At 40.4% G+C, this 23474-nt stretch overlaps 1 protein-coding gene across 1 annotated transcript in view; it reads right to left on the bottom strand.

The window, feature by feature from the left end:
• Nucleotides 1–9130: 9130 nt before the first annotated feature.
• Nucleotides 9131–23474, bottom strand: part of SPMAP2L (sperm microtubule associated protein 2 like) — a 29031-nt gene continuing 14687 nt past the window's right edge. Inside the window, exons 5-8 of the mRNA XM_066385022.1 lie at nucleotides 20318–20432; nucleotides 13151–13282; nucleotides 10495–10670; nucleotides 9131–9245 (exon numbers count right to left, since the gene is read on the bottom strand). Coding sequence (XP_066241119.1) covers nucleotides 9131–9245; nucleotides 10495–10670; nucleotides 13151–13282; nucleotides 20318–20432 — 538 coding nt within the window. The remainder of the gene's footprint in view (nucleotides 9246–10494; nucleotides 10671–13150; nucleotides 13283–20317; nucleotides 20433–23474) is intronic.

The following is a 23474-nucleotide window of genomic DNA, read 5'->3' as shown; positions in this document are numbered from 1 at the left end:
ACCACTTACTGTCTACATTAACCTGGCTTTTACTATTCCTCCACCATCAGCAGTATGGCCTTAGGAAACGCTTGCCCAGGAAGAGAAGGTTACAAATAACTTCTGTTATTGTCCTGAAAGTACTCCACTGGTCTTGGCAATTCTCAAGGACTTCTCAGGAAATCCTTGACTGGCTGTGTCGGTCCGTCCCTTGCCCAATCCTAATCAAACCCCAAGCTCCTGACTCCCCCGCCACTGCCCTCCCCTCGCTGGATGCTGTGGAGACTGTCAAGGTTAGCAGCTCCCTTATCTCAGTAAGCTATTAACTCATATCTGCTTTGTCCACAAGCTATTTGGGGAGCAGCCTTTGGCGGTACGGTTCTTACCTCCATCTTACAAGCGAAGAAACTGAGGTCCACAGAGGTTAGTTAATTTACCCAAAGACACAGAGCTAGTGAGTGGTGGGTCCCGGATTTAAATCTGGCTGTTCTGATTTCAGAAAGTACACTTGTCTATAGTGTCCACCCCTATACATTTGAAATCATATAATACAGCCACTTATTTTTTTCTCCACCAATGGCCAACACTGTGCTAATAATCCCAGAGAAGTTGGAGCTTGGAGTGGTTCCCTGCCTTAGGCTGTACTTTAAGGTGGCTGAAGCCAACTCTGTGGTGCTTTTCAACTAAACCCCCGAGCACTCTGGCTCGCTTAGGTTACTGCACAGAAAGAGGCATGTTCCATGGTATCTGCTATGGCTTGTCTTTGAGGTCCACCTCGCCCTTTGCACGGAGGAGCTGCCTGCCTGCAGCCACTGTGCCTGGTTCCTGGGGAGCCCTCGCCCCTCACTTCGCCCAAACCAGTTGCTTCTCCCTGCTCCCTGATCGCCACAGCCACCTTTCTCACCCTCAGCCTTACACCGGCCCCATCCTGCAACCCAGCCCGGGGTGCCCAGCCTTCTGGAATTTCTAGCAGACCACACCCTGGCAACAGAGGGCAGGCAGGTAACAGGCAGATGCATGCTGCCATGGGTGGGGGAGTCTTGCCATCTGGCAGTCCTTCCAGATGGAAAAGAAGAATCAATACAAAGTATGAAAGAATGCGTGTCTTCAGGCTCCCTCTCGTGCTACCCGTGGTATGTGTCTTCTGCCAGGGGTGGCTGGGGGCCAGGACCTCTTCAGATAGGTCCTCATAAAGCAAAACCCTCTGAAAGAATGAACACATTCTTGTGTCCCAGTTCACGCGGGTTCTCACTGGTCAACCATGGGTCACTTAAATTGAGGTCCGCTGTGGGTTGGTTCACACAAGTTGACCCCAGGGGCTTAAAACACCCAAGGGAGAAGCATCTGCGGGCTCACTAGCAGACTCAAAGCAGAGGCATGCCCGCCAGCCTACAGACAGCAACCAGCTGAAGTCGGAACCATTACCCTTGCTCCCCTCTCTGCCCCCAACTTCAGTCTGTTGTTCTGCCAGCTTAATGCTGTTTCAGTTAAATATGGCTGAATAACAAACCAACCCAAAACCTAGCAGCTCAAACAATAACCATTTATCTCTGACGACTCTGTGGGTTACCTGGGCAGGTAGGTCTTCTGCTGGTCTTGCTGGCTCTCTCCCATGGATGCATTCAGCAGAGGGTGAGCTGAGGACAGGGTTGAGAGGTGAGGTCTGGGAGGACTAGGCCCCCTTCCACATGGCCTCTCGGGGAGCTTGGGTCTCTTCCCAAGCCCATCCCAGAGCAGTGCTCCAGGAAGGCAGGAGCAGGGCCACAGGCCGGCCTGAGGCCTGGGTTAGAGGCCAGACAGTGTCGTTTCTGCCTCACTCCCTTGGTCTAAGCAAGTCACAGGCCAGCCCAATTCCAGGAGTGGGAAGTAGACTCTACTTCTAGACAGGAGGATTGCATTTTCATTAGGATTGTAACTGGAATCATCCGAGGAAGTCAACTGCATGATCCAAAAAGATCTTGGAAGCTCCTATTCTTTTTTTTTCTTTTCCAAGTGAGAGGAGGGGAGATAAAGAGACAGACTCCCACATGCATCCCAACTGGGATCCACCTGGCAATCCTCATCTAGGGCCAATGCTTTGCCTATTTGGGGCCATTCCCACAACTGAGCTATTTTTAGTGCCTGAGATGGAAGCTCCACAGAGCCATCCTCAGCACACAGAGCCATCCTCAGCACCAGGGTCCAATGCACTCGAATCAATCAAGCCATGGCTGTAGGAGAGGAAGAGAGAAAGAGAGAGAAGGAGAGGGAGAAGGATAGAGAAGCAGATGGTTGCTTCTCCTGTGTGCCTTGACTGGGAATTGAACCCAGGACATCTACACACTGGCCGACACTCTACCACTGAGCCAACCGGCCAGGGCTCAGAGCTTCTTGATATCCACTAACAATGAGTAAAATACAGAACCTACTTACTGTGTACTAGGTATTGTGCTAAGTGCTTGACAAGAATTTAATGAGGTAGATGTTCAAGATAAACATTAACTTCCCAGGCCCCTGCTTTATGTGGTGAGGCAGAATTCCCTGAGAATGACTTCCTGCCTCTCTCCCTTACCCACCCCTATTTCTTCCTTCCCATGGGAGCAGGGTTAGGTCATTAAAAAGTTTATGTTACCATTTTCCTCCCTTCAACCTAATCCAGATTTTTTTTTTTTTTTTTTACAGAGACAGAGAGAGAGCCAGAGAGAGGGATAGACAGGGACAGAGAGATGAGAAGCATCAATCATTAGTTTTTCGTTGCGCGTTGCGACACCCTAGTTGTTCATTGATTGCTTTCTCATATGTGCCTTGACTGCGGGCCTTCAGCAGACCAAGTAGCTCCTTGCTCGAGCCAGCGACCTTGGGTCCAAGCTGGTGAGCTTTTGCTCAAACCAGATGAGGCCACACTCAAGCTGGTGACCTTGGGGTCTTGAACCTGGGTCCTCTGCATCCCAGTCTGACGCTCTATCCGCTGTGCCACCGCCTGGTCAGGCTACCACCCACTTTTGTATCTCTGTTAGTAGTAAAATTTTCTAATCACCCACCGGTTCCACAGTAATGGTGATTTATAAAGAAGGGAAGTAACTTTACTTTATAAAATTTATAAAGCAGAATTACAGCAAGTTAAAGCATATAATAGTAATTACTTACCAAATACTTTATGTCGGATTTTCGCTAAGTTTGGCAGAATAAATCTTTATAAAACAACTTACTATAGTTAAATCTATCTTTTTATTTATACTTTCGTTGCTCCGCTACCTCCCACCATGAAAGCTGGAACGCCCACTACTGGGCAGTAGGGACCAGGTTCACTACTACTGATCTATACCCTCATCCACTCCCTGTGGGGATTATTTATTGCAAAGCAAATTCCAGATATCTCTTCATCCACAAATATTCAGCATGCATGTCTAAAAGAATGTCTTTTAAAAGCATTACCACCATACCAGTGCCCTCTTAGATACATAATTAACAACAATTCCTCAATATCAGTAAATATCAAGCGAGTTCAGAATCTCCTGCTCTTTCCTTTCTCCCACCCCTCCTCCCACCCCCTCCCCTTGGGCTTGGGCTTGTAGCAGCAATACAGACCCATATAACAACTGTCCCACTGGACACAGGAGGCACCACACCTACAGCCCACAATATTTTTAGAAGCTCACAAAAATGTTTTAGTCCCTTTTAAATGAGAAAAAAAAATGAACTTCTGGTGTTAAATGTTTTAATATATAATGTGAATATGTCGTCTTTATACCAATGCAGTCACAAAACATAAATTTTAATATTATTTTTAAAAGTAAAAACCCAGCCCTAGCTGGATAATGCAGCTGGTTAGAGCAACATCCCGACATGCCAAAGTTGTGGGTTCCATCCCCAGTCAGGGCACAAACAAGAATCAACCAATGAATGTATAAATAAGTAGATCAACAAATGGATATCTCTCTCTCTCTCTCTCTCTCTCTCATGAATAAGTAAAACTTTAAAAAAAAATGTAAAGACCCAGAAAGGCAAAAGTGCCTAGAGTCCAGAAGAGAATTCTGATGCAACTTTGTAACTATATCTCCTTTTAGAAGTCTCAAAGGCATCCTCTAACCCAAGTGTCCAGAACTGAACACAAAGGTCTCCACACTCCTCTCTGGTCCTCTCTCAGTGTTCCCTACACACACGTCAGTGAAGGGCTCACTAGAGTGTAAATAAAGACCACCCAAAGGAGAACACGCCAGGCTCTTTATTCAGAGCTGCTATAGCAAGGTGGTCAACCGCCATCACTTGCATTTGGCAGAAACTCAAAGACAAAGGAGCTGGAAAGCTTTATAGTGGAGGAAGGGGAGGGGACCTTTTGGGGTGCTCTGATTAGAAGCTGTTGATGGGGAAGCAGGAAATATTATGTGATTGGCTTAAGGAGTTGATTTGGCTTTTTGTTGGTACTGGGGGCAAAAAATAGGCACCAATAAGGACCAATGACCAAATCCTGACCATTCTGGGCTGACTGTTACAGAGAATATGAGTCACAGTTCTGTTGTCATATGTGGTCTGGCCATTGTCCATTTATATATATTCAGACATTCACTATCAATCCTGTTTCATAAGCTAGAAATCCAGGAATCTTGACTGCTTCCCTCTCTCCCACCCCATAGCCAATCCATCACCAAATCCTGTAAAAAATGTAGCTCCCACATACCTTTCAACTCTGTCGCTTCTTTCCGTTTCCACGTTAGGACCACCAAACTATCTTTATCTTCAGTCTGAGCTACTAAATAACCCCCTGACTTGGTCTACCTACCTCCACGGCCCCCTCCCCAATATATTTGTCAAAGTAATTTTTTCAAAAGACAACTCTGACTACATTAATCCTCTGCCTGAATTACATCAACTCCGCTTGGTTTTAAGATAAAGACTACAAGCTTTAACATGGCCTCCAGGGCCTCTCATGGTCTGGCTCCCATCCTTCTGCCTCCTCCTTCATCACACGCTTTTTTGTCTTTCAGTATGAGTCACACTGTCACCTTCCAGTCCCTGACACATTAATTCACCTGCCACAGGGGATTTACTGGAAAGCTGTGGGCAGCTCCTGAGTCAAAGGAGTGGTGAAGGGCCAGGGTAGCTCCAGAGATACAGGTAGTAGGAGCAACTCATCAGGGCACCACTACTGGGTAAGGTCAGCTTCAACTACCTCCTGCCCCTTGCACTGCTCTGCTTGAGACCCAAAGCCCTGGAGGACAGTTCAAAGTGTTTGGCTGGTTTGGGTCACATGCCCACTCCTTGGCCAAGACACCTTTTTTTAAAAAGTCCCGATAAAGCTTTAAACAATGAAGAGAAATTAATCCCCTTCCCCAAATTGGGAGTTCTTAACAGAAAGAGGAAGAATGAATGATGAATGTAGGGTGGACCTTTCAAATAAACAAATGTCCATTAAACACATGTTCTCACTACCTGGACTGATTTCCTATCCCCTCTTTAGTTAGTTAACCCTACTCAATTTTTGGATTCCAGACCATTTGTCCCTTCATTGAAGATGCCTTCTCTCACCTTCCAAGGAAGTCCAAGTTCTTTATTCTGTTATTTCCTGGTACTAAAACTTCTCCTTCATAGTACTTGCCACTATTGTAATTTTCCAGTGTTTGAATTATATTTCTCTCTCCTAATTGGCTAAATGGTCCATGTGAGCAGAACCATATTTATTTGGCTGACTATGATATCTCCAGTGCCTAGCACAGTACCTCGCAAAGATACTCAACAAGCATTTATTTAGTGTACGAATCAAACCATAAAGAGATTCGTTTTCCAAGTATAATAAATTATGCCACTCTCCCATTAGAAGGCAAAAGCACCTCAATTTTTAAAATAATTTTTCCCTATTCATATTTTATTAGATAATATTCTTATTTAATCAACAACACAGTAGAAAACCCATTTTACACATAAAGAAACTGAGGGACAAGGTGTTAAAGAATTTGTTCAAAATCACGTATCTAGTAAATGATCTGTACAGAATAGAAATAAACTCAGGTCTGTCTGATTCCTAAACTTAAGTTCAAAACTACTATGCAGTCTCATCTCACCATAACACTAGTTTTCTCGTTAACACAAAAGCCTTAGAGAGAGAGAGCTCATTCATCTGTAAAATTGGTTTCCAAGTAAGTTCATTTTCATGCAAATCCAGATACGTTATAAAAGTTAGTTTAATTTGTGAAATACTGATCCATGGAGAGAATAAAATAAACTAAATTAAAAAAAAAACTCTGGGCAGATACAATTTGACAAGGAACTATAACACCCACCAAATGCCTAGCTTTTTCTGTCATTAATGATAAATGACACTGAGCACAAGCAAAGGAAGGGAAACGGGTAGAGGTGTGGTCATTTAAGGGCACCTGTTTCCTAAATTTCATCTACAGATCACTGGAGAACAATTCTTTTTTTAATTTTCTGTTGCATAAGGTTTTAGAACTGTTTCTATATATTTCTGCATCGCTGATTCCAAATCTGAAATCCATATTTTTGTGCATGCTCTAGTTTTTATGCAATTTTAATTTCTTTTTGTTAAAGTTAATGGCATGCATTGGTTTTTAAATTGGAGTTAAAGGGCAATGACTCTTGGATTGAACATAACCACAAGGCAATTAATGTTTTACAAACATCACTTTTACATAATTGTAGTTGTTTTTAAATGTAAAAAATTATTATCTGATAAAAACACCCTCTTATTTTGTTTTAAGATTGAATCATGGCTTCTTCAAGTAGGCGTAAATGTAAGACAGTCCTGACACCTTCTGTTATATATGTGGCTGTTACACACTTCAACATCAAAGGCGCAATATTTCATCATTTGTGACACGTGCATATATTGCCTATTTTCAAGTTCCCCTTGGTGTTTAAGACAAGAATTGGGCTCCTCATATTGTGTGTCATAATTGTGAGGAAATGCTTCGTGACTGGACAAGAGGAAAACACAAAGGAATGTCTTTTGGTATTCCTACAGTTTGGCGTGAACCTAAGGACCACAGCACTGACTGTTATTTCTGTCTGATCCATACAAAGGGCATCGGCAAGAAAAAATGGCATATGATGGCATATCCTAATATTCCTTCAGCAATACAATCTATCCCACACTCTGAGACACTCCCGGTTCCAGTTTTCAATGGTTTTATTTCTTCTAAGGATGAAGAAAGTGAACGTGGTGATCAAGTACATTTTGATAAGATGCATGAGGAAATGGTTGTAGAATCTGAAGGGTCTTCTTCTGATGCCAAGCAGTCATTAACCCCTCAGCAGTTTAGCCAACCCGAATTGAATGATTTAGTAGGAGATTTTGGCCTATCAAAGAAAGCAGCTGAGTTATTAGCCTCCAGGTTTCAAGAAAAGAATGTACTTCACCAGTCAGCTAAAGTATCCCATTTCAGGAAGCGTGAACAAATTTTTGTGGACTTTTGTTCTAAAGACAAACACTTTGTTTACTGTCATGATATCAGTAGTCTTCTCAGCCAGCTAGGTGTTACCACTTACAGTCCAACAGAATGACGGCTATTTTTTGACAGTTCTAAACAGAGTGTGAAATGTGTTCTCCTACACAACGGTAATGTTATGCAGTGGTTCCAATTGATTATTCAACTCATCTGCGAGAAGATTATAATGACATAAAAATTGTCCTCAACTTTCTGAAGTATAAGGAGCATAACTGGATCATTTGTGTGGATCTTAAAATGGTAAATTTCCTGCTAGGACAAAAGAGAAGTTTCACGAAGTATCCTTGCTTTCTGTGTTTGTGGGACAGCCAAGCTCGGGAGAAACACTGGACACAGAAGGAGTGGCCGAAACGTGAAGCTCGAGAAATAGAGATGCAAAATATTGTGAATGAACCTGTAATCGAGACAGGATCATTTTTCCCCCACTTCACATCAAACTTGGCTTAATGAAGCAGTTTGTTCAGGCTTTGAATAGAGAAAGTGAATGCTTTCAACATATTATTTCTGCTTTTCCTGCCTTGTCTTTCAAGAAGATAAAAATAGGTGTATTCAATGGACCTTAGATTCTAACTCTCATACGTGATGAAGAATTTGCCAGGAAGATGAATAAGGAGGAGAAAGCAGCATGGCAGTCTTTTGTGGCAGTTACAAAGAACTTCTTTGGCAACAAAAACGCAGAAAACTGTGAACTTCTGGTTCAAAGGATGCTGTTGGCTTTCCCCGACATTGGATGTAACATGAGCGTAAAGATTCACTTCCTGAACAGTCACCTTGATAAGTTTCCCGAAAATCTTGGAGCTGTTAGTGATGAGCAGACTACTGCTGGAGCATCAAATGAGATTGTCCTCAACAAGTACACAAATGCAAGAGCTACAAATGCAAATTTTTACCTGAATAGAATTTAAATAAATTTTGCGCAAATTTTATGATGAAAATAAGTGTTTTAATATGTTCTACTTCAAAATTATAAACAAATTCTGATGCAATCATATCTTTTATTGTATTAGTGTATGTACTACATTATATAAATTATTATATTTTCACAAAGATGATGATCAAGAAGACATTCTACTTCATTATGTTAAACTAAATGTTGAAAATTTTACAATAAAATGAAAACCTAAAATCTTGAATTGCAAAAAAATATATAGCTTACAGAGAAAAACTAGTGTCAGATTTGAGATCAGCACACTCGAATTAGGTAAGAACAAGTGTTTTTGTGGATGCAACAAAAATTTTGTTGCTCAGTGTAAAGCATTTAGACTTTTCCAAAAAGGCTTCACTATGTCAGTGTTATTTCTGAGGAATGAGGGGAGAGACACAAAGACTGTTTTTAATTCTCAGCCATGGGGAACATGGATCTCACTGGGACAAGAAAAGCAACCCCTGCCAACATGAGGGACAGTGTTTCTTCAGGTCAGTCACAGCAGTGAGACAGCCAAGCTGCTTGTGAGGAGACAGTAAGGATAAAGCAGGTTATCATTCTCTCTTTTATTGCATGCTGGAGTCCCCAAGCCTGCTACGCACACAATTACAGGTCACAGCAACAATTACTAACTGAAGGTCACAGTGGTGTTCCTTGAGGTCTCATATGTTTTTGAGATCGAGTGGGGAATACGAGCTGACAGTAGTACCAGAGTAGGGAACTAAGTCATCTAATGTGTCTTCTAGATACATAACGAGAGTTTGAGGGTTGTAGCTTTCTTTATTTAACGTCTAAGAGGTTCTGCCAACTCCTGGATCCTCTGAGAACATTGTGATTTCAGAGCAGCTGGCTTGACTTTAAAGACCTCTGGATCGTAGTATACAATATGCATGGGTTTCCTGAAATGAGGAAAAATGAATTCAACCTAAAATAAGATGAACAGAAAATGGAACAAACATTTCTCAAGCATTGCTATGTGTTAGGCACAACGATATGATCCCGTTTTGATTTTCATAAGCGCCCCCATGAAACAGGAATCATTACCTTCACTGCACAGATAAAAATAATGAAGGCTCAGGGAAGCTACTAGAATGATCTGTGGGTCATTGGGGTGTTTGTCAGATTCCAAAGCCTTTGCTCTTTGCACAGAAAGTAAATTCTGACAATTTCTCAATAATTTGACAATGTTAAATCAAGCAAGACAGTCCCTCTGACGGACTTGCAGAAATCAATTTTTAAAGTTTCCACCCTTAGCAACAAATAGTAACTGTAGAGAAGGGACCTAGATCACTTGACCTCACTCTTCCCTTCTCTTTGTCAGTGAACAAGGAATAAGCTTTATGTTGAGCTTTATTTTTTAAGGAAAAAATACCTTATAAAAAAAATTTTTTTTTTTTACCTTATAAAAAATTTTAAATGTTGTATTATATAAGAACTACCAGAGTCCCTGTTCCCTGCGCTCAAGAGCTCTACAACTTTTTCAGCATCCACAGGTTTTTCCAATGACGCTTACAAAGGAGGATCAGGTATCACTCCTTGAAGGCAAACGAATTGAGGTTTAAACAAATTAAGAGGCTTTCTAAAAAATAAACAGGAATTAGAGGCTATTTCTTCTTTGTTCAAGTATTTGCTTATTAACTTGAGATAGGTCATATATGTACATGGTTCAAAAACATTGAAAACTACAAAAAGCCTATTTAGTAAAAGACAATTCTTCCTCCCATCCCAGGTCACCACGCTCCCAAAAGTAACCATTGCTACTTCCTTCTTTTATACCCTTCTGAGACAGTGTAGTCGTATGCAAGAAAATATATGGCATATATGTATTTTTTTTCTTGGACAAACTGTAGCATATTATGTGCTCTGTTTTGTAACTTGTTTCATTTTGATAATATATGTTAAATAATTAATCCCATATCCATAATTACAGAATTGTCTCCTAGATCTAAATTTCATTACTAGTCTACTAACTCTCTAATTATAGCCTTATATTATTTATGATAAGAAGACCATAGATTTGTCACAAATAAGATTTTTTTTTTAATTTCTCATATTCCTACAGGTCTTTCTACTACTTATTAGGTCAATTTTCCTTTGTCCCAGCACCACCAGCCTTTCCTGTCCCATCTTAGCCTTAAATGGACATACCTTGCACTCGGATTAGCTAGTTCTTCAATTCTGGGAGATACTTTGCAATGGAGAGCAGCATGAGAGACTGGCCAGTATGGATTACGGTTAGGTACATAATCTTGATGAAAAGGCTTAGCCTTAGCTAGAGCTATTATTCGAGGGCTAGGCTTGACTAGCAAGGCAGCGTGGGATATCTACAGTGAAAGCAAAATAGACACAAAAATAAATCCCAAATTTTACCACATGTCCCTCTCCTTACAGCTATATCCCTAATCGAGTCACCATCACTTCCTTCCTGGATCCCTACAACAGGCTCCTAACTGGGTCCCTGCTTCCATTCTTGGCCCCGTAAGATTCAGCATTCACACAACAGCTAGAGGGAGAGAATGAGCATTTTAACGAGTGCAGTCCATGAGCTAGACAGTGTTCTAAGTCATTGCTACTTCATCATCATAACAACTCCATGAGGTAAGTGCTTTCTGAAGCCCAAGTCAGATCATGCCATTCCCAGGGTTTAAAACCTCTAGTGGACTCCCATTTTGCTAAGAATTGATTTTGTGCCTAGGAGGCCCTGTACGATCAGGCTGCTTCCCCACTTTGCACCTTGATCACTCTGAGGCCCCTTCCGTGATCACACGAGACCTCCCACCCAGTTCTTTCTATCTCAGGACCTTTGCACATTCTAGTCCTGCCTGAATTCCTCTTTCCTCAATCTTGTCACAGTGTCTCTTCATCATTCAAATCTCTTGACTCAAACATCACATCCTCAAGGACTTCTTCCCTAACCATACAAAATAAATCAGCCTTTCTAATTACCCTCTTCCACAATACTAATCTTCCTCACAGCATTTACCAGCACCTAACTTAGATCATTTATCTCGTTGATATGTCTACTCTGTGCTTCTTCCCCTTAAATATAATAAGCTTTTTGAGAAAAGTACAGCAGGTTCTCAGATAATGTTTCATTATATCATTGATGAAATGCCCAGGAACTTAACTCTTGTTTATGTCAGTTAGCCCATGGTAAACTTGATTTGGTTATATGTCATTTTGCTTAGACCACAAACCTACCAACAACATTAAATGAGAACTTACAGTATTTGCTCTGGCACACAATTGGTGCTGAATAAATATATGCTGACTGACTGATTGATCAATCCTTTTGGTCTTGCTTAGAAAATCACATTTATTCCTCCAAAACACTAACATTTTCACGTATATCCTTCCAGACAATTTTACATGGAGATACATATGTATATGTTACAAAAATGGGATTCTACTCGATATGTTTGGGAAATTACTTTAACTTAAAGAATATTGTCAAACCACAGACACCTGGGCTCAACCAGTGAAACTAATAAAGACTCTAGTAGTATCATTCTTTTTCTAAAACAAAACAAAAGATAGAAAAAGAAAATCACATTTACCAGGTTGCCTTTCTACTACGTTACTTTATTGGTAAAATAGGAAGGATGTTATACAGCCACCATTCCCCCTCTGTAGTGCTCACTGAAGAGAATTAAGATGGACAACAAACACCACTCTGTACCCCTGACAGTGTTCCATATTGCAGTGATACAGATTTGTTTTGGGTTCTCTGTGTATGATTATCACTTTCTAAAAAGATTTTTTAATTCACTCCCCAAAACAATTCTAGCAATTAAAGAAAGATGGCTATAATTCTCATTGTACATACCAAAAACCTGAGGGTCAGCAGGCAAGCCTCTAGCAAACTTAAGACACTCTCCCAAGGGTTTTTAATACCCCAACTAGTTTTCTTTCCAAACAGAATTTCATATCAAATCCTCAAATTCCAAGAAAGAAGGTGAACTTTGTCTCACCTCCTTTGATAGCATAATCATTAGATATTTATTGAAAACTCAACTGGGATTGGGCACCAAGTTGTCATTACAATGAATGGAGGGGAGTGTCAGGAGGAAGAGCGAGGGAAGCCATTGACTGTGCCAGGCTCTGGGCTGAGCACGTGCCTTATCTGTTATTACAGGTCATTAACCGCTGCCCAAGTGGGAACTGTTATCTTGACAGTCCTCTTGCTCCCCTTGCTCCACCCAACTTCATGGTCACTCTAGCATTAGGACTTCGGCATGTACTCGTCTCTTTAGAATTAATAGAATCTTAATATTAAAATATTAAGATCTTTACTTAGCTAACCCCATCTCATCATTTAAGTTTCACCTCAGATATCCCTTCCTCAGAGAGGTTCTCTCTGACTACCATATACAAAATAGCTTATCCCTATAATCACTCATTTCCTATTTCATTTTTTTCACAGCTCTTATCACTACCTAACATTATCTTATTTGTTTACCTATTTTTTTGTTCATTTGTTTCTCTCTCTATTGTTCACTGGGAACAGTGTCTGGCACACAGTAGGCATTGAAATAACTGTTGAATGACTAAGGCTCAGGAAGGTAGTCACAACATCATAGAGCTAAAGTGGCAAGGCTGTATTTTGAACCCAGCTCTTACTAACTCTAAAGTTCATGCTCTTCACTCCCTGCCCCCCAATTTCCTCTCCATATCTTGCAGGTAGGTTTTCCTTCCTGCCACACACTTCTCTTTCAAGACTCCTTTTATCAATGATTTTGGATAGAGGAAAATATTGCACCCTCGGCATGACGAGAAAGTGAGTGCCACGGCAGTGATGGCTTACAGGATGGACAGGCACTTCGGTGCTCTCTCTTGGACAGCACAGACCCTCTATCTTGATCCTTGGATGAGCAAGGTCTATAATTCTTGGACTTGCGACAGCATTCAGGGCAGAACTTGAAATCTTGGTTTGTATCTAGAGGAGAAAAATAATTTTAATGCCATTCAAAGTCATTTTTAAGTCAGTAGACAAATATTTTTTTCTTTCTTTTTTAAATTTTCTGAAGTGAGAAGCAGGGAAGCAGTGGGACAGACTCCCACATGCGCCCAACCAGGATCCACCTGGCAGCCCTCTAGGGCAGTGATTTTCAACCTTTTTTGAGTCACGGCACATTTTTTACATTTACAAAATCCTGGGGCACACCACCTACCAAAATGACACAAAATGACACTCTAACACAGTACATATTATACATATAGTTAATAATATAGTTTCTAAATGTATTTATACTCATACCTGACCATGTCTCACGGCACACTAGTTGAAAAACACTGCTCTAGGGGGCAATGCTGTGCCCATCTGAGGCATTGCTTCATTGCAACCAGAGCCATTCTAGCGCCTGAGGCGGAGGCCATAGAGCCATCCTCGGCACCCGGGCCAACTTTGCTCCACCTTGGCTGTGGGAGGGGAAGAAAGGGATAGAGAGAAGAAGGATGTGGAAGGGTGGAGAAACAGATGGCGCCTCTCCTATGTGCCCTGGCCAGGAATCAAACCCAGGACATCCACAGGCCAGGCTGATGCTATACCACTGAGCCAACCAGCCAGAGCCCACAAATATCTCTTAATCAATAATATTATGTAAGGCACATCAAAGAATAGTAAAACAACCCTTTTCCTTAAAGTAAGTTTTCACTTAGAAGAAACCATAGTCCTATGGGCAAATCACTATGATTATTTGATATCCATAAAGGAAAATATATAAAACTTTGAAGGATATCAGAGGAAGAGTGGGAAAATCCAAGAAGGATTTTTCTTTCAGAGATAAAGAAGCCTGAGACTGGACCTGGAAGGAAGGATCAGATCCTGACAAGTAGAGGGAGGAGGAAAGAAAGGAAGGAGAAAGGAAATACGATGGAAGAGAGAGTCTGAACATAGAAGTGAGGAAGCACGGAGCAGATTTTCTTTGGTTATGCGGGGAGATCAGGCTTCCATTTGCATTTGTACCTAGATTAGATGTAGGGGTGGGAGCATTCTTCCTAGCCAGCAAAGAGCCATCAAATCTTTAGTAAGCGTGACCAGAGCTGGAGATGAACCTATCAGGCATGTGTGAGAAGAACTGAAACAGGAATACAGGAAGCTGGAAGGACAGACAGACAATAGGAAACTTATGGCTAAAAGAAGAGAAACAGGGGTATACATACCCTACCCCAACTTAAAATATTTTTAATGTTAAAATATTTTACTTGCACAAAAATGTATCAATGTATCTAGAGAATTCAGAATAATCCAGCACAATGACTTTTTTATTTTATTTTTTTTGGTGTAGAGCCCCTTCACACTTTTAAAAGTGACTGATGGTTCCCAAAAACTGAGGTGAGACACTTAAGAAAATTTGTTATTTAATCTTAAAAAGTAATCCCATTACATGTTACTATATATATTTTATGACACAACTATATTTGCCCAAACAAGGAAATTATAAGAAAATTGGTATGTTTTATATTTTTGCAATATCTGGCTTAAGAGGACACTGTTGTTTCGGTTGAAATATATGAAGAAACTCAGCCCCCCCCCCACACACACACACACACACATAGTTGGAAATGGGTATTTTAACAACCTTTTAACTGTGGATTTTTTTTTCCTTCTTTTTATTTATTTATTTATTTATTTTCTGACGTGAGAAGTGGGGAGGCAGAGAGACAGACTCCTGCATGCACCCAACTGGGAACCACCCAGCATGCCCACTAGGGGGCAATGCTCTGCCCATCTGGGCCATTGCTCCATTGCAACTGGAGCCATTCTAGCACCTGAGGCAGAGGCCATGGAGCCATTCTCAGCACCATGGCCAACTTTGCTCCAATGGAGCCTTGGCTGTGGGAAAGGAAGAGAGAGATAGAAAGGAGAGGGGGAGGGGTAGAGAAGCAGATGGGCGCTTCTCCTGTGTGCCCTGGCTGGGAATCGCATCCAGGACTCGCATCCAGGACTTCCACACGCTGGGCTAATGCTGGATTTTCTTCTTTGATACTACAATAAAACTTGATAAATGGTAGTTTGTTTGTTTGTTTCTTTCTTTCTCTCTCTCTTTCTTTCTTTCTTTCTTTTTTTGTGAGAGAGATTGAGAGAGAGAGAGACAGGGACAGACAGGAAGGGAGAGAGATGAGCTTGCCTGGTCGAGGCACATATGGGAAACAACTACTCTTGCTTCTCTTCCCTCTTTCTCTCTCTCTAAATTAGTTTTAAAAGTTTTTAAAAATTAATATTATGTAAAATAAATAACATTCAGTGTTGGCAAGAGTGCAGTGTAAAAGGCAGCCGAAATAATATAAGTAGATATGTAAATCAAAAACTTTTTTTTTTTACAGAGACAGAAAGAGAGACAGAGAAAGGGACAGATAGGGACAGACAGGCAGGAAGGGAAAGAAATGAAAAGCATCAATTCTTCACTGTGGCACCTTAGCTGTTCATTTTTTTAAAGCACTTTATTTTTTTTTTCAGACTTTATTCATTTGAAAGAGAGAGAGAGAGAATGGGGGAGGAGCAGGAAGCATCAACTACCATATGTGCTTTGACCAGGCAAGCCCAAGGTTTCAAACCGGCGACCTCAACATTCCAAATCAATACTTTATCCACTGCGCCGCCACAGGTCAGACCCTTAGCTGTTCATTCATTGCTTTCTCATATGTGCCTTGAACGGGGGGCTACAGCAGAGTGAGTGACTCCTTGCTCAAGCCAGTGACCTTGGGCTCAAGCTGGTGAGCCTTGCTCAAACCAGATGAGGCTGTGCTTAAGCTGGCAACCTCAGGGTTTCAAACCTGGGTCTTCTGTGTCCCAGTCGATGCTCTATTCACTGCACCACTGCCTGGTCAGGCCAAAAACACTTTCATTAGAACTCATTTTGGGATTTTATATGAGTCTCCTAAAAATAATGTTCATACACTTAATGGAGTAATTTTACTTTTAGAATTTTTATTTTCAGAAAATTATCAGCGATTGAGAATGATGGGGAGTGACCTCATAAGTCAGTACAGCCAGTCAGGCAGAGCCATGTGATATATGAGGAGCACAGGTGGGTGATAGTCAAAGGTATCCGCTAGGTACTAAAACAAAAGTCTTAAAAGTCTAAATCAAGCAAGGGTCAAAGATTTAAACAATTCAAACAGGTTGATTAGTCTGAATAGGAGCTTCTGACATCTGTAAGTAGAGACTCTGTGAGCAATGAAGCCAACCCCTTTTCTAAGTTTTGCAGTCCTGATAAAGTTACTGTAAAAAGAGACTTAAAAAAAATTAAAAAAAAGAAAAAATTGACTTATGATATGACATTCGTAGGGGTAAAGGACTTCCTACAGTTCATCCATTCAAAGAAAATGATTCATGTACAAAACCAAACACACATATACAAATAAAGGAGAGAGAATGATAAAGCCAATGAAACAAAATGTGCATTTTTGTCACATTTCAGTAACTTGAAATTATTATGAAAACAAGTGTGTATAAACTATTAAAATAAAAATCATGTACATGTTTAAGAGAAATTGGCCTATTAGAGTGATAACCTTACAACTATAATTTTAAATGTATAATTGAGTAACTGATTTAGAATTATGACATTAACTTGACATCTTAAGTCTATGTCCAGTCTTACATTAAAAATGTTCAGGCCCTGGCCAGTTGGCTCAGTGGTAGACTGGCATGTGGATATCCTGGGTTCGATTCCCAGCCAGGGCACACAGGAGAAACGTCCATCTGCTTCTCCACCCCTCCCCTTTCCCCCTCTTACTTCTCTTCTTTCTCTCTCTCTCTCTCTCTCTCTCTCTCTCTCTCTCTCTCTTCTCCCCTCCTGCATCCATAGCTCAATTAGAACTAGTTGGCCTGGAGTACTGATGATGGCTCCATAGCCTCTGCCTCAAGAGCTAAAAAATGGCTCCAGTTGCAACGGAACAAGGGCCCAGATGGGCAGAGCATCGCCCCCTAGTGGGCTTGCCAGGTGGATCCCAGTCAGAGTACATGTGGGAGTCAGCCTTTGCCTACCCTTCTCTCACTTAAAAAAAAAAAAATCTTCAGGTTCACCATACTTATAAGTTTAATGTATTACGTTTTTTAAAAATCATTTAATATTTGAGAAGGTTTTATTTGTTAATGTAGATGGTCAAAGCAAAATACTTATTTAATATTTGAGAAGGTTTTGAAGATACTTAACTTTGAAAGCAAATCAAACATTCAGGACTCTTAAAAGTCATTTTAAAAACTGCTAGAATTATAAACAGAACAATAAAACTTCTAAGCTAAACTTAAATATAACCTAAGAAAGAAATAGATTTTGTTTTTAATTTGGAATTTTAAAAATTGACTATTAGTTATTTAAACCAAGAGCATACCTGTGAATAATCTTTTCTGTGTACAAAAACCAGGCTCAAAAATACCGAAAGACTGACATCACTGGGTGCAGCAGATTTTTTTCTCAAGGCTATAAATTCCTTGCCACTTCTCTCATTGTAAGGTGGGGTTTGTGTCCCTGCCCCCTTAAATCTGGCCAGACTTGTAACTGCATCAATCAACAGAGTATGACTGCAGTGACATAATGAGACTTCCAAGGCCAGGTCATAAAAAACCATGCAGCTCCCACCTGGTTCGTTTGGAATGCTCACCCTTGGGAACTCCAACTTAGGATATTCCTTCTCATAACAGAGCTACAATGTGGAGAGAAGTCTAGGTCACATGCAAAGGACCTAGGAAGGTGCTCTTGTAAATATTCACAGAGCACTGAATGTTTGTGTCCTCCCCTCCACCCAAAATTCAGTTGAAGCCCTACCCCACCGTGATGGTGCTGGGGGGTGGGGACTTTAGGAGGTAATTAGATTTTAGATAAAGTCTTACAGGTGGAACCCTCATAATGTAGTGTCCTGACAGGAGGACAAAGAGAGTTCAGAACTCTCTGTGGGCTCACAAAGCAGAGGTCGTGTGAGCGCACGCCAAGATGGTGGCTGTCTACAACTGGCAAGGGGCCCTCACCAAGAAGAGAATCCACTGGCACCTTCATCTTGGACTTCTCAGCCTCAAGAACTGTTGCTTAAGCCAGTGGTTCCCAACCTTTTTTGGGCCACGGACCGGTTTAATGTCAGAAAATATTTTCACGGACCTGCCTTTACAGTAGGACGGATAAATGCACAAAATAAAATTATGCGATTGGCATAAAAACTGTGGTATTTTTAAATATAATTGTTGAACTTACAAAACAAGCATCAAGAGTGAGTCTTAGACGAATGTAACAGAGGGAATCTGGTCATTTTTTTAAAAAACATCGTTCAGACTTAAATATAAATAAAACGGAAATAATATAAGTTATTTATTCTTTCTCTGCAGACCGGTACCAAATGGCCCACAGACCGGTACCAGTCTGCGGCCCGGGGTTTGGGGACCACTGGCTTAAGCCACTCACTCTATGGTATTTTGTTCTAGTAACCTGAGATGATGAAGGCAGGTGTGAAGGAGCCTTCAGACGATTCCAGCCCCCTACCATTGCAGGCACTGAGCCATTAGAAATGTCCCAGCTAAGACACCAAACATCCCGGAGCAGGGACAAGCCTGCTTGCCCTGTCAAAAAGTCTGACTCCTAAAATCCTTGAGCATAATAAAATGGTGGTGGTTTTATGTCGTGGAGTTTAGGGATGATCTGGTACAAAGCAACAGATAACCAGATCAGAACTTTAAGGATGAGTTCTCTGTATTGGTTTTAGATGATCTGGAATTCGTTTTTTGAGCTGACTAGATGTAAAGATATTAATAACCCAGTGATTAAAAAAAGATGGGGGGTAGTCCATGACATGTGGTGGCGCAGCTTGAAGCAAGACTTTCGGTGACCAAGCAGCAGCGAACATTTTAGTGAAATAGAAAAAGTATAGTGGTATTAGTTGGTTGCTTCTAAGTGCACTGGAGAACTAGGGGAAGGAAATGACCCACTGATGCTCTTAAATTCCCACCTTGAAGTATAGGTAAGTGACCAGAAAGTTTCTGTGGTTTACTTTAAAAAAAAAAAATCCTTATCTTCTCTGGTCACATGACTGAAAATTCTGAAAGCCAAACTCAAAATCTGATTCTGCACATGGGTGAATGACAGTGCAAAGTGAATTCCCAAACGTCTGTGGTCTCCTGTATGAGTTAGGAAGAAATGGAACCTTGAACATTGGAATAGGGAGATATGTGCAGATTACGATGAGGCTGGAGACATTATCCCCTAAATCAGGGGTCCCCAAACTTTTTACACAGGGGGCCAGTTCACTGTCCCTCAGACCGTTGGAGGGCCGGACTATAAAAAAAACTATGAACAAATTCCTATGCACACAGCACATATCTTATTTTAAAGTAAAAAAACAAAATGGGAACAAATACAATATTTAAAATAAAGAACAAGTAAATTTAAATCAACAAACTGACCAATATTTCAATGGGAACTATGCTCCTCTCACTGACCACCAATGAAAGAGGTGCCCTTCCAGAAGTGCGGCAGGGGCTGGATAAATGGCCTCAGGGGGCCGTATGTGGCCCGCGGGCCGTAGTTTGAGGACCCCTGCCCTAAATACTGCTGAGCTTTCCTTACCAACAGAATCAGCCCTTCCTCCCCCGCCTGAAAGGTTAGATTCCCCTTGCTTGCAGAAACTGGAATGGCTTCCCCTGAAGTAGGTAAATATCTTCCAGGGAACTGCTGACCTACCCCTACTATCTCTCGTTGCTTCTAGATCTATAACCAGGTCTATAATCTATGTTCCAGGTGCTATAAAAGCCTTTCACAGGCGTCTGCATCAGCTCCCATAGTTGCTTAAGGTCTAATTTTATATAACTAATAATGGTTCCACCTCTCTGATACAATGAGGCACAGGGGATGAGAGAATATAAACAGGAAAATAAGGAAAATACACATCTAGAAATAAAAGGGGAGCATGCTACAGTTACAAACATGTTTCATATGACATAGTCAACCAGGAACTGTTTCTTTCACATAGACCCACTTACACATTTCGGAGGAACATAGTTTGGATTTATGCCTTTGGCTATTGAAAGTCGTAATATCCGGGGAGAAGGATCAGAGATTCGAACAGACTCTCTTGTTAAGTAATCACTGAAGGACCTATATGCAAATGAAACATAAAATATTATAATTACTAGAGAAATAATAACTGCATTTTTCATTGCTATAATCAATCTCCACACAATTATATATATTGTTTCTATCATTAGGACATCTTTTCCCATAATCATTAGTGATCTTTCTAATAAACTGGTGTTTCTCAAAATTTTTTACTTTGACCCACAGTAAGAATACTTTTTATATGGTGATATAGTATATGTAAATCTGTGTGTGTATCTAAAACAAAATTATCATGAAACAATGCTTGTTCTAGTGCATTCTGATTTTTTTAATTTCATTTTATTTTGTTAAAAGAAAAGCTGGAATTGATTTCATGATCTACTGATTGAGACTTGTTTAATAACATTATTATTAACTGTAATAGTCTTATGTGAATTCCTTAAGATGTCCTACATTTAAAAAAATCATGTCATTTATAAAGAGAAATAGTTTTACTTCTTCCTTTCCAACCTGAATGCCTTTTCCTTCTGTTTCTTAATATTCCTGACTAGACTCTCCAATATAGTGGTGAACAGAAGTGGGGAGAGCTTCGTATGATTCTTTTCATTTCTGTAAAGTCAGTAGTAATGACTTTTGTAAATGACCCTTAGAAAGGTCACCACGTTCTTTCCTGATCTTAGTAATTTGAGTCTTTTCTCTTTTTGTCTTGATCAGTCTAGCAAAACAAACCTTTTGCTAATCTTTCTAAGAACCAACTTTTGGTTGTTTTGTTGATTTTCACTGTTTTTCTAATTTCTATTTCATTTATTTCCACTATAATCTTAATGCTCTACTTTGTTCTGTTTGTTTTGAATTTATTTGCTTTTCTCTTTGTAATTTCTTAAGATGGAAGATTAGGATATAATTTGAGATCTCTTTTCTTTTTTAATCTAGGCATTTATAGATAAAATTTCACACTAAGCACTAAGTTAGGTGCATATCATAAGTTTTGATATATCCTATTTTCACTTTTACTAAATATATCAAAGTGATTTTTTCTTTGACCCATTGTTTGCTTAAGAATGTATTTAATTTCACATCTTTAATTTTCCGGATTTCCTTCTGCTATTGGTTTCTAATTTCATTCCATTGTAGCCAGAGAAGTAATTTTGTATGATTCAGCTACTTTAAATTTATTAAGACTTGTTTTATGACTTAATATATGACTGTCATAGAGAATGTTTATTTAAAAAGACTGTGTCTACGGCTATTGTTGGGCAGAGAATTCTATAAATGTTCATTAGGTAAAGCTGATTTATAGTGCTGTTCAAGCCTTCCATTTCCTGTTGATGTCTTGCGCGTTGTTCCTCCCATTACTGAAAATGGGGCATTGAAGAACCCAACTATTATTGTTTAATTGTCTCTTTCTCTTCAGTTCTATCACGTACTGCTTCATCTATTTTGAGGCTCTGTTTTTATTTTATTTTTATTATTTTTATTGACTTTATTGAGGTACAGGTTTAAGGTGTGCAACTCAATAAAACATCATCTGCACATTGCACTGTGCACCCATTTCCCCACAGACTGCAGTGTTCCCACTTCCCACACCCCTTTTCCCTCCGCTATCACCAGAGGGATGTGTGTCTATGTGTTTATATAGACATATTTTTTTCTTAATTCCTTCACCTTATGTCATCCAGTCCCTTAACCTCCTTCCCCTCTGACAGCTGTCAGTCTGTTCCATGTATCCATGTCTCTGTTTCTATTTTATTCATCAGTTTATTTTGTTCATTAGATTTCACATGTAATTGAGATCATATAGTATTTGTATTTCTCTGACTGGTTTAACTTTTCTTTTTTTTTAATTTATTTTATTATTTTTTATTTTTATTTATTCATTTTAGAGAGGAGGGAGGGAGAGAGAGAGAGAGAGAGAGGAAGAGAGGTCAGTGACTAGGTGGTAGTGCAGTGGATAGAGTGTATGACTGGGATGCAGAGGACCCAAGTTCAAAACGCTGAGGTCACCAGCTTGACTGCAGGCTCATCTGGTTTGAGCAAAGCTCACCAGCTTGAGTCCAAGGTCTCCTTTTCTCCACATCCTCACCAGCACTTGTTTGTTGATTTATTGGTGAAAGCCATTCTAGCAGGTGTGAGATGCATATCTCATTGCGGTTGTAAGTTGCATTTCTTTGAAATTAGTGAAATTGAGCATTTTTTCATATGTCTGTTGGCCATCTGGCCAATATGTCTACTGGCTTGAGCAAGGGGTCACTTGGTTCGCTGTAGCTCCCCGGTCAAGGCACATATGAGAAAGCAATCAATGAACAAATAAGGCGCAATGAAGAATTAATGCTTCTCTTCTTTCTCCCTTGCTGTCTTTCTGTCCCTATCTGTCCCTTTCTCTGTCTCTGTCACACACAAAAAAGTCTAAACATATAAAAGCCCAGAGGTCAGACTGCTTCACTTAAGAAAGACTGTGCTTCATACTCAAACTGCTCCTCAGAAGTTTTCTGTATTAAAGTACTATATCACAACTCATGTTCATAATAAAGATTCCAAGCCAGTGAACGAAGGTTACAAGCTTGTTCAGTAGCAGAAGAATCTGCTTAGGACAGTAGGGAGACATAAACTTTAAAAAATGCAAAATGTTTTAGCCTGACCAGGTGGTGGCACAGTGGATAGAGCGTTGGACTGGGATGCCGAGGACCCAGGTTCAAGGTCGCCAGCTTGAGCGCAGGCTCAACTGGTTTGAGCAAAGCTCACCAGCTTGGACCCAAGGTCGCTGGCTCGAGCAAGGGGTTACTCAGTCTGCTGAAGGCCCACGGTCAAGGCATATATGAGAAAAAATGCAAAATGTTTTAACACTCAAAAAGGTTTCACTTACAATGCAACATCAACCTCAAATTTCTCAAAAAATGGTGGCACATAAAGTATTTCTCTGGTTTATAAAGGTAGATATATAACTACAAATTTATACATATACTTTAACTAAATTAGATTTTATTGAATGAACTGATAAGTAAGCAAATGAAGAAATTCTGTGGGAAGAATTGGGCCTTTTTTGCTGAATTCTATGATGAAGAAAGACTTAGTTGTCCAGTG

The sequence above is a fragment of the Saccopteryx leptura genome, chromosome 5 (assembly GCF_036850995.1).
Source record: "Saccopteryx leptura isolate mSacLep1 chromosome 5, mSacLep1_pri_phased_curated, whole genome shotgun sequence".
Classification (NCBI taxonomy): domain Eukaryota; kingdom Metazoa; phylum Chordata; class Mammalia; order Chiroptera; family Emballonuridae; genus Saccopteryx; species Saccopteryx leptura.
Note: the sequence above shows the minus strand (reverse complement) of the source record. Positions and strands in the feature narration are given on the sequence as shown.